The sequence below is a fragment of the Echiichthys vipera genome (genome assembly GCF_963691815.1).
Source record: "Echiichthys vipera genome assembly, chromosome: 9".
Taxonomy (NCBI): domain Eukaryota; kingdom Metazoa; phylum Chordata; class Actinopteri; order Perciformes; family Trachinidae; genus Echiichthys; species Echiichthys vipera.
This window is the reverse complement of record NC_139834.1, coordinates 8,571,221-8,582,773: the sequence shown is the minus strand read 5'-3', so window position 1 is coordinate 8,582,773 and position 11,553 is coordinate 8,571,221. Positions and strand designations below refer to the sequence as shown.

The window sequence follows — 11,553 nt, the reverse complement described above, 5'->3', positions numbered from 1 at the left end:
AGACAAAACACAGGAACAAAAGGAAAGAGAAGGCCTGCCTGGATCGCATCCTGACAACTTGCAAGTCTTGCACTTGTCTTGTACCTTGTTGGACTTGTTGAGAACTGGTGAAGTTGTTCCTGTCGGCTGATCCAGGATCAGTTGTAAAAAACTTTGCCTAAATTCTCTGTGTTGATTCGTTTGATGTTAAAGGATGGATCAGTCTTGTTTTTAGATCCATCCAGAGTCCTTTATCACTTTCAGAATCAGAATCAGAACCAGAAAACCTTTAATGTCCCGCAGACGGGGAAATTCTTTTGTCACAGCAGCAACAGAATACTACAAAATAAGGTCAAAAATAGCAAAAATAAGCAATAAAGTTAAATTTAAAAAGGGGAGAAATAGAAATAGACATATATACATATTCACACGATATAGTGCAGTTGTTCTTGTTTTGTTTGTTTTGTGATAATATAATTTATTGGCATTGGAAAGACACTTTTGCTTATTGTGGACTTGAACAGGACTTGGCTTGGACTTGATTAAGTTGGTCTTGACTAGATTGTTCTAGTTTGTACAGCGTTTTCCTACACATGTATTCACTGTGTCAACAACCTCTCTAAACTACAGTGACCCAATAAACACGGATGAATGGAGTCCTGCTGGCATGGACCTGACATGGCATGAGATGTGCAGACAGCTCTCTAAAGATGTATCACTGCTCTTGTCTGTGTGGGAAAGACCTGTCGCCTCTTAACTATTTGACACCACCCCACGAGGAGTTAAAGTGTAAAGGCGTGTAGTTAATCTTCTCTGTACTCGGACAGAGGCTTCAAAGTGCGTCCAGCAGGCTCCTCTCAGCCAGTCTGGAGCTCTTTTTCCTCTAAACGCAGCAAAACTTCACTCAAGAGATGAAAATATCTGTTGTTTCCAAGAAGCTGTGGTGCGTCCACAAGCCGCTGATTCTGCTGCTCACTCCACTCCTGTTACTGCCAATACTTTTTACTCTTCCGGAGAAGGTGAGTGATTTCATTTATTCATTCATTTTTAGTTCTTTTTGTATTCACAATAAGGCTCAATGCAAGATGAAGTAATCCTTTACCTGAATAAAAGCAGAAATCCCAATGTCTAAAAATACTCTATTACAAGTAAATTCCTGAAATTTAAAATATTACTTATGTAAAGCAAGCTGCATTTAAAGTATGGCTTCTTTCAAAGTGTTATAGAGTTATAGAATATTATAATATTCTGTTTTTATTGTGTGTTATCCCTAACAAATACATATAAGAACATTTTAATTTTTTTTTTTAATTTTGGATTTACATATTTCTGGGTAAATTAGTAGCTACTGTATTATAAAGGCCTATTCTTTCTTTTTTTTATATATATATATTTGTACTTTTGTTTTAATGGAACATAAATACAAAATAAATGAACGGACAGTTCACATGTTCATCAGTAGTTACAGCCTTGTGTCAAGGGTTTCTTTCCAATTAATTTCAGGTGGAAAGAAAGACAAAGTCCATTAGTCCCAGTCCATCTGGACCCAGTCACTACTCATCCCTTACTTATCTTGTATTATGCTTACATTAAACCAGTCATTATTCTTTATGCACAGGTAAACACATGGTTGCAGACACATTTCATTTGATTTATTTAAGTCATTTTATTTCTTTTTCCTGTGACATCTTTTCTTGTTTTTCGATGTTGGCTGAACATTCACGGCATTAACATGTTGCTTATCTTCTAGGAGGGAAAATGTCTTTATGTGGTGGTGCTGATGGCTATGTTTTGGTGCACAGAGGCCCTCCCTCTGGCCGTCACCGCGATGCTTCCCGTCTGCCTCTTCCCAACTCTGGGAATTCTTCCATCCAAAAAGCTCTGCCCTCAGTACTTCCTGGAAACCAATTTTCTCTTCCTCAGCGGCCTCGTGATGGCGTCGTCCATCGAGGAGTGGGGCCTGCATCGCAGAATCGCCCTGAAGGTCCTCACCATAGTCGGAGTAAAACCTGCCTGGTGAGAAAACTTTACAGGAAAGACATTTAAATTACTGTAATATTCTGTATTTTTCTGATTTCCAACAAATCTCATGAAAGTAGCTAAACCAACAATTAATTGATCTACTAACAACAAGTATTACCTGATCTTTCTCAGTGCAACAGTGTCACACTGTTGCACTGAGAAACCTGTTCTTTGATGATCATGAACATTGGCTCTGTAGCTATTTACTCCATTTAGAGTAACATTTGAAATTACATTGTCTGTTTTTAAAAGATTTAAAAAGTAAATATTTGTGACCCATTTTAAAGGGCAGTGAAGTCAGAAAGTGTTGAGAAACAGTTTTTGGACTTTGCCTGAAGTTAATTGAGAATAAGAAAATAAAGAATGAGAGTAGGACCAATTTGGTATGATCATTTATCATCTTTCAAATTAATCGTATGGTCATGAAATTATACATTGAGATACCGTGATACACAATTACGTCAGCTAAACTGATAATAACAAGAGAAGAAGAATTACCAGAGAACTGACCTGTACCGAGACAGAAGATTTTGTCCCTAAGTGAAAGTGCTTATTCCATGATAATGATTTAATGTTACTGATTTGTTATTGAATTATTTTCCTAGGCTCATACTGGGAATGATGCTGACCTCGGCCTTCCTGTCCATGTGGCTCAGCAACACCGCCACCACCGCCATGATGCTCCCTATTGCTAACGCCATCCTGGAGGGTCTGTTTGGAGACCTGGAGTCCCTGAAAAAGAAGTGCAAGTCCACAGAGGATCCTGAGAACGATATGATAAACGGTATGTTGTATCATTTACCTCACAGACAGTATGTTCACTTTCACAAGCTGCTCTAATCGATATTTTTATTTTGGCAAATTACTTTGTATAACATGAAGAGAATCTGCAGCTCTGAGTTTCCCCCAATGTGACTGAGCATCTTTCATCCCACTTTTTTGGCTCCAACTTTACTGTTTTGTTTCCGCTCTTATAAAACCGTTCAGCAGGTTATTGGCGGATGAAAAGCTCTGATAAACTTAACCTGCTAACACCAACGTTTGGTGTTATTTTGAGCAGTGTTGGTGGTTAAAAAAGTTGTTTTGGATGGTTCAGTGCTCCACGCCGAGCTACTAAGTGTCAGCCACGTCTGGCTGTTAGCGACACTCCGAGATCTCTCTGTTAATAGGTGATCAATGAAAAAACTGCCTTGATGGTGTATTTGATGTATATTCATGCCAAAAGAGACTGTGAGGTCCATTTTCACCGGAGTTACACTTTAAGTCATTCACTGACATGTTGATACATTTTGGGCAGCAAGATATGACCTGTCTCCTTCTCTGAGAAGTATTTGAAATTTTGAGAGGGCAGCTCTTTAAAATAATTGTTTCTTATTTAATCAGATGTTTTACATTTTAGGAGAAAGTCCATTTCTCTATCAGTGTGACTATTCCTGTGTATAGCCTGCAAATTCAGTATTAATTTATGTTATGTTTAAATAAATAGGCTTATTAAACTGGTATTTGTACTGTAACATACAGAAACAGTGCTGCCAGTTGGGTTTTCTTTTCTCGTGAACAATTAAATGAATAGCAGTTTAAGTTTGTTATCAAAAGTTGTGTCCACACGTTACCAAATGAGTACACAGACAGTGAAGGTGGTTTTAAACTTTGTCCTCATGAGCCTTTAATATGTAATCTAAGATGGAAACTTGGTACAGTTTTTCCAAAACACTGAGTCCTCAAATACAAAGTTAGTCAATATTCAAGTAGTAAGTGATTAATGATGCGGGATGGACTCGAAGGAATATAACAACATACAAACAAAGAGCTAAGACTCATGATTTGACTCATGCTTGTACACGACACAAACTCTTTGTTTCACTTTCTTTCAGGGCTGTCTACTGTGAAGCTACATTCACTGCCCTCAGAGCCCTCGGAAAAACAAATGCTGTCAATAGAAGGGTAAGAAAAACACTGAGATCGGACACAATTTCTAAACATCCTTCAACAACAATAGAAAACAATTTATTGCAATGTTTCAGTCATCATCTTCCATCTGTGATACTAAGTCATCTGATCCAAAACACACAATAGGGGAGGGTATGGGGAAGGCCAGTTGCAAATTTTGGGCTATATTGAAATAATATGTTATTTCTGGGAGCCTATCTTGTGGTCACTCTTATTCCATTTTTTATGTGATCTCTGATTGTAAAGGTAAATGTAAATGTATCCAAAAATGTTTACATTGTTGCTGTAAAATTTAGTTTTTGGCACATTTGTCTGTTTTTGTGTCCTTGTCACATGTAAAATATTACGGATTGTGTTTCAAGAGTCAGATGAGAAGATCGATGCCACGCTCACGTATGTGTGGTAAATATGAAGCTACAGCCAGGGGGCTGTTAGCTTAGCATAAACCTGGAACAAGTATGTAATTTAAACAACAACAATCCCAAACAGCAGTGACACCAGGTTGGCAGGTTTTGATCTAGTTCCTCATGTAAAAAAAACTGTGTTCATGACTCCAAAAAGATTGTTGTAAACCCACTGTAACTGTTTCAACCTGTTTTCTAAGCTAAGCTAAGCCGGCTCCCAGCTGTAACTTCATATTTATCAGATATTAGAGTGTTATTAATCTTCTCATTTAACTCTCAGCAAGAAAGCACATTTCCCAAAATGATTCAAACTCTTTTGATGAAAATATTTCATGTATTCATCCACAGTTCCTTTAAAATAATCGCATCTCTTTAAACTCTTAAAGGCCAGATGGGACAGAGCATAGCGACATGAGGACGCCTGAGGAGATCCGGTTGGAGTCGGAGTATCAGCTGAAGGTGTGGAAAGGATTCTTGATCTGTATTCCTTATGCAGCCAGTATCGGAGGGACTGCCACGCTGACAGGCACCGCGCCCAACCTCATCCTGATTGGACAGCTGAAAAGGTGATTCCTTTTAAGTTTCTTGCAGAGTGTAGTGAAAAACATTGCATCATCAAAAGCAATCCAACAGTTTGACAACAACTACTTTGTTTCACAGCTACTTTCCAGACTGCGACCTCATCAATTTTGGCTCTTGGTTTGCGTTCGCTTTCCCGCTCATGCTTCTCTTCCTGTTTCTGGGATGGATTTGGATCGCGTTTCTCCATGGGGGTTTGAATACGCGGTAATGTTGGATCAGAAATTTGTATATTGCCAATTAAGAAACGTATACAAACATGCTGGAATAATAATTGTTGTGATATCCCATTTTTAGACAAAATATTAAAGGCCAAATGTCACGATGGATATCTTTTTCTATTAAGGAGAGCTACGATTACACTTGTTTGTTTTTTTTTGTCAATATGGAGTGATGCTCTTCTCTCCTTTTCTTTTCTTTGAATATATGTTTTTATTGTATGTAGATTGTGCTTCACGAAACACGACGAGCGAGCCGAGGCAGAGGCCAGAGCAAGGGCTGTAATAGAGGAAGATTACAGAAAACTAGGACCCATAAAGTGAGGACTCGTGTATGTCTTCAGTCTCATGCAATACATGGTGAATGAGTGCATTTTTATCACAGAGTCTTTTTTACTGACTTTTAATTTACATACTCACTTTCAGTTTTGCAGAGGGATCAATCTCTTTCTTTTTTGTATTGTTTGCTGTTCTGCTGTTCACAAGAGATCCCAAATTTGTCACTGGCTGGTCTGTGTTTTTTAAAAAAGGGTAAGAACATCACATTTGATGGAAATATAAAATAGTTTGCTTGTTATAATATCATTTCTTGTTTGGAAATGCAAAGAGACACCTGTTTGTGCTCTATCCCTGTTAATGATCCCCTCCTTGTTGTCTTTCAGGTACGTCTCAGACGCAGTCACTGGCGTGATCATTGTGTCCATATTGTTCTTCTTCCCCTCGCAGAAACCTTCTCTGAGCTGGTGGTTTGACCCTCAAGGTCAGTGAGCTCTGTCATCTTCTTCCTCTAGGGGTCCCTCAATCAAAACAATAACAAAAGATGCAGTTCGGTTAGTAGTTTGGGATTCAGTGTTCATCGTTCAGGAGGAGCCAGATTATTCGCAGTGGTCTCGTCCTCTCCAAAACAAACAGACCAGGTGAATAAAACCAGTGAAAACACTGAATAAAGCAGTTTCACATTAAAAATCAGTGTTTCTCTAACGCTGTTCAGCTCATCGGCAGAGGTTCTGCGCACTTACATTTATTCAGCTTGGTTGTCTGATAACTTCAAATCCGCACGTCTGATGAATAAAGTCCTTCATGCAGATCAAATATGAAGTTAAAAGCCATCGAGATTTAAAAAGCATGAAAAGTACATTCATGACAGCTTCTGGCAAACAGCCACAATGCTGACGCATGCTCAAAGGGAAATGATGCGACGCAGCTAACAGACCGTTACCTTGAATAAAATTACATATTTCTTGGGGTTTGAAGATTGTTGGAAACATTTGGGAACATTTAAATACATAACTCAACAAAATATAATAATGTTTAGATTACCAGACATTGATTTCGGTTATATTTAATAACCTATCTATTATTTTAATAACTGTTTTAATATGAATTAAGTTATGGTACAACAAGTAAGATTGGATATGTGTCAAACAAAGTGCTTTAAAAAGAACCAAAGTGTAAATCATCCATTAAATGGATAAAACAAATGGAAGCAGCCAGTTTGCAGCTTGCAACATTGCTGCAGGACGAGCCAGAAGTTAAAATTGATGAGCAACTATTTGTGAAAGATTCAAAGACATCCAGTCTGTGTTTCTGGCACACCTGTTGCAAATACTGAAAGTAAGATGAGGAATGTTAATAATGTAGATTAAAGAGTCTGAATTAATCTCTCGTCTGGAGCTGAAACTGTAGTTTCTCTGTTTCTGTGCTTATAATAATCTCTCAAAACTATGCTGTCACACTTTGGGGTTTTGTTTGTTTGTGTGTGTGTGTGTGTGTGTGTGTGTGTGTGTGTGTGTGTGTGTGTGTGTGTGTGTGTGTGTGTGTGTGTGTGTGCGTACAAACTGTAAGCATGTGGTTTGTGTGTGCTGAAGACGTGTGTGTGTGTGTTTGTGTGTGTGCGTGTGTCTGATTGCGTATATTATGTTCAGCTGGTCAAATAAACCCCTGGACGCAGGGAAAAAAAAGAAAAAAGAAAAGCAAATCATGGGGCTCATTTGTCCCTCTTCTTGTAGGTTACATTTTTAGAATAACTAACTTTAATATGCCGTTAATTAAAGATGTGTATGTACAGGAAGTAAACAAGACATCATGCAGATTTGACCTATTAATTAACATGATTCTCATATTGTATCAGCAGACACCAGTGCTATTGTAGAACACATTGTGTCAATAAATATGTTACATATCCAGTAGACTCTGTGTCTGAGAAAATAACGTTACCTTGCTGTCAGACAACCCTTTCCGATGGGGAATGAGTTCCTGGTCTACCTCTGACCTGATTGGTTAGCTTGTTTGTGTTATTCTGTGACTTTAGTGAACGCTTGCTGCTAATGTGGTTTCCACGGTCCATAGCTACCACCTCGTTATGTGCCGGCAGCCAGCCCAGGAGGGTATATATTTTTTATTGTGAATATGATTATTTATTAGTAAAATTAAATTTGCCTTAAACAATGACCATTTGATAAAAGAAATTTATGATTATAACACAATATATCACAGCCTGATATAATGAGCTATTGCTTAAAAATGTTACACAAAATATCAAAACCTTGAATCAATTATTGATTGTTTCTCTCCTAATTTTTCCTCAGCTTCAAATACTCCTTACGTCCCTCTCTTATCATGGAAGAAAGCCCAGGACTCTGTTCCCTGGAATATCATTCTGTTGCTAGGAGGCGGCTTTGCGATGGCTAAAGCTTGTGAGGTAAACATGTTGGTTCACTACATTAATCTGAGACTTACGTAATGAAGAGAGGTTGGATTTTAATGTCCTCTCATATTTCCTAGTTTCACATTGTGGGGAATACATGTATAGATCCCACCCTCTTGTCTGTATGATAAATATAGTCAGCAGCCGTTTAGCTTAGCTTAGCATAAACACTGGAACCTGAGGGAAACCGCTAGCCTGGCGCTAATCAAATGTAACAAAATCCACCTACAACGCTTTATATCTGATTTATTGTCTGTTGCAGCCATGACACATGAATTTCCCTCCAAGGATTATTCAGAGTTTATCTTATATTATCTTTGATTCGGACAAAAACAGAGTTTTACTTTATGTCGGACTATTTCTCCACCGGGAGCAGTGACTTAGTTTAGTTTCTGTTGGTTTCCTGGCAACAAAGACAATACCCCGTGACTCCTGTAAAACACAAATTATTTTTTTGTTCAGATTAAACTAACAAGATATAATATTTTAAATAGTTATCTTTAAATGTGCTTTTTGTTTCCAGTCTTCATGCTGGGCTTATATTCCCACAGGCTAGCTATGAGACTATATTTAATGTGTTTGGGCAAATACAAATTGAACCAATACCACAAAGCTTTGCATTGAACTGTTGTTTAAAAATAGTTTTTTCAGAATATATATCACAAAACATAATATCAATAGTGTATTAATCTTTCCTTGCAAACTTAGTATCAATCTTCTCATCTAAAACTCATAAGTCTCTGTACTAAAAGTGTCGGTCTGTTGTCTCTCTGCTGCTCTGCTCTGTTTGGTTCTGTTCTCCATTTTTGCTTTATTATGTTGAGATTTGATCTTTGACCTCAGTCTTGTGGCGTTTGGCAGGAGTCTGGACTCGCCTCCTGGATCGGAGGCCACCTCCAGCCTTTGGCCGAGGTTCCTCCTGCTGCAGCTGTGATGTTGATAACTGGTTTCCTTGCCTGCTTCACTGAGTTCGCCAGCAACACTGCAACAATTATCATATTTCTACCTGTTATTGCCGAACTGGTAAGACTGGTGTTCAACCCAAAGACATGTAGACTTGTTTTAGCTGTGTGTTCCTGTTGATGAAATGAACAAACCTACATTAGACGACTCTTAATGTTTCTTTATACTTTACAATGTAACACACTGATTAAGATGACAGTCAAAAGGGCAATTACAAGAAAAAGCTGTGAAAACTCATGAAGTGAACAGGGAACAGGGTTTGTATCTGACCTCGTTTCGTATGTTAGTCCAGGGCTTAGCAGGCTTGTTAAATTCTTGCAATAGATGTTATTATGTGTGTAGCCTGTTGGACATTAACTGCTGTTGTCAGTAATCATTATCTGAGGCTTTTGTATTTTGCAGTGGTGCCTACACTGCAAAGTATACACGGAGAGAATTGTATACAGGATGTAAAGACTTTTTCAAAGCTGTAAACATAATTCTTAATGTGTCCAAGTTTATTTCCTGTTGCAGTGAATGTGAAGGAGGTTTGTGTCCAAAGTTCTCATTTATGTTAGAAATGTATAGATTACCCAGAATATTCACCTTTGCATTGGTGCAGGCAGATATTTCAGAAATGTATATCTCAAAACTAGCTGCATGCCCCTGGAGATAAGGAAGAAAAATTAACTTGGGTGAACTGAACATTTAACTTCCACTTCCTCTTTTAGCTCTAAACTTCGATAAAACTGTGTTTCAGCAAAGATGAAAAACCTTAATAGCTATTTAATGGGTTGCCATTAAATCTTATACATAAAGAAGAAGTAGACGACATACTTTATTAATCCTTATCCTTAAGGGTTATGACACATTCCTGCAAAACTAATGACCTTCCCATCAGCCACTACACCAGAATATTATACCTGTCACCATTTTAGCACGTTATTGTGAACACCTTAGTACGCTGATGTTAGCAGGCTGATGTAAGTATGCTGATGCTAGCATGCTAAGGTTAGCAGGCTGATGGTAGTACTCTGATGTCAGCATGCTGATCTTAGTATGCTGAGTTAGCATGCTGTTGTTAGCAGGCTGATGCTAGCATTCTGCTCTTAGCATTGAGTAGTATTTGGTATTTTTACACATCTTTGTGGGTTCAACCAGCACTTTTCCATATGAAATGAGTTTACAATAATGGCGCAACTGACCAGATGTTGCCAGGTTTCACTGACAAAAGTAGCCCAATCAGAAACTAGAACCCACCCAACCATCATACATTTTAAATTTCCATACAGGAAAGGGTTTTTTGTGTGTTTGGTAGCCCGAGTAAGCAAAGAATATCCGAATTGGATAAACAACTGCCTGATCTGGCAACATATCAGAAATAATTTACATCCCATGTGCTGGTATTGGTTTTGTCTCTGTAGGCCATTCACGTCTCAGTGAACCCGCTGTACTTCATGATACCTGCAACAATAGGATGTTCATATGCCTTCATGTTGCCAGTGTCCACACCACCCAACTCCATTGCCTTTGCATCAGGGCATCTCATGGTCAAAGACATGGTAAGGCCCTCGTATCATTCACTAAAACAAAATGTTGTTATCACCCATCTTCATGTTTTCTGCTCCCGTTTTCTCTCAGGTGAAAACTGGCATTGTGATGAACATTCTGGGTATCCTCTCGGTCGCTCTGGCCATGAACACGTGGGGCGTTGCCATGTTTGACTTGAACTCATATCCAGAATGGGCTCACCCAATCAACAAGTCTGCTGTTGTTACTGGTTTGCACCTACCACCCGTCCAGTCACTCAATGCTACACTCTGATCACTCACCCAAAGAGTATCAGGAAGACTGTATAAAGATTTAACACTAAACAGGGACAAGTCTGTCTGTAGACGTCAGAAGCATCTGGGAGCTTCAGTTGTTACCTGTTATGATGAATTTAATAGGTTTATGATACTCAAGTGTCTTTAAGCTCTCAAGTGTCAAGACTTCATGCTGTGGACTGTAAGTATTGGCACACTCCAAGTTTTAAGTTAAAAGTGATGCAAGAAGCTACATTATTTTAGTCTCTGGTTTCTTAAAACCGGAAAGAAGACATTTAACCTCAACAATAACAACAGCCAGAGCTTTGAAGAGTTTTTATACATTTTTTAAACTCCTGTCAGACTGCAGTGTGCTGTTTGTATTGATGCTAGGCTGACACTGGGCTGACATCTGCTGGAAGAATGAGACATCCCTGTGAATTATTGTTTTTAAATATATAGTTTTGGTTAAAATCACTAAGCGATCATGTTACTCGTTTATGTATTATACTGTATGGTGCGGGTTTAAAGCTAAAGCACATAAACAATATTTTAAATCTTTTCTACATTAGACTATGAATCCTGACTAATGAATGTGTAAATTTTGTTACAAAGTGATTTTCGTTCATATAACTGCTGTTACAAATACATTGCCAAAGTGACATGAATACATGAGTTTGTGATCATTTGGTTGCATATGATCTTCACCTGTAAAGAGGATTATTTAATACAAAATGTAACCCTCAATCCTCAGGTATTAATTAGCTGTGGCTGTACTGCTGCACATATTTCAACACATTTTGGCCTCTGTACACACAAAGAGAGCCAGAGAGAGCACACAGTTGTAAATTACTTACAATGTTTGTTTGGTGTAGTAAACTTTCTGAAATCACGAGGTCAGACAACAATGGTTAACTTGTGCAAGGCTCTGGTTGTTACTGAGTGTT

At 38.2% G+C, this 11,553-nt stretch overlaps 1 protein-coding gene across 1 annotated transcript; it reads left to right on the top strand.

The window, feature by feature from the left end:
• Window positions 1-890: 890 nt before the first annotated feature.
• On the top strand, window positions 891-10,625 carry slc13a3 (solute carrier family 13 member 3; the record flags this gene model as incomplete). The annotated part of the gene is made up of 13 exons (XM_083920598.1): window positions 891-998; window positions 1,730-1,995; window positions 2,607-2,785; window positions 3,876-3,945; window positions 4,742-4,921; window positions 5,016-5,141; window positions 5,380-5,472; window positions 5,579-5,683; window positions 5,815-5,912; window positions 7,741-7,853; window positions 8,721-8,882; window positions 10,226-10,363; window positions 10,443-10,625. 13 exons carry the CDS (start codon window positions 891-893, stop codon window positions 10,623-10,625), a joined length of 1,821 nt encoding a protein of 606 aa, XP_083776724.1.
• Between the last annotated feature and the right edge of the window lie 928 nt (window positions 10,626-11,553).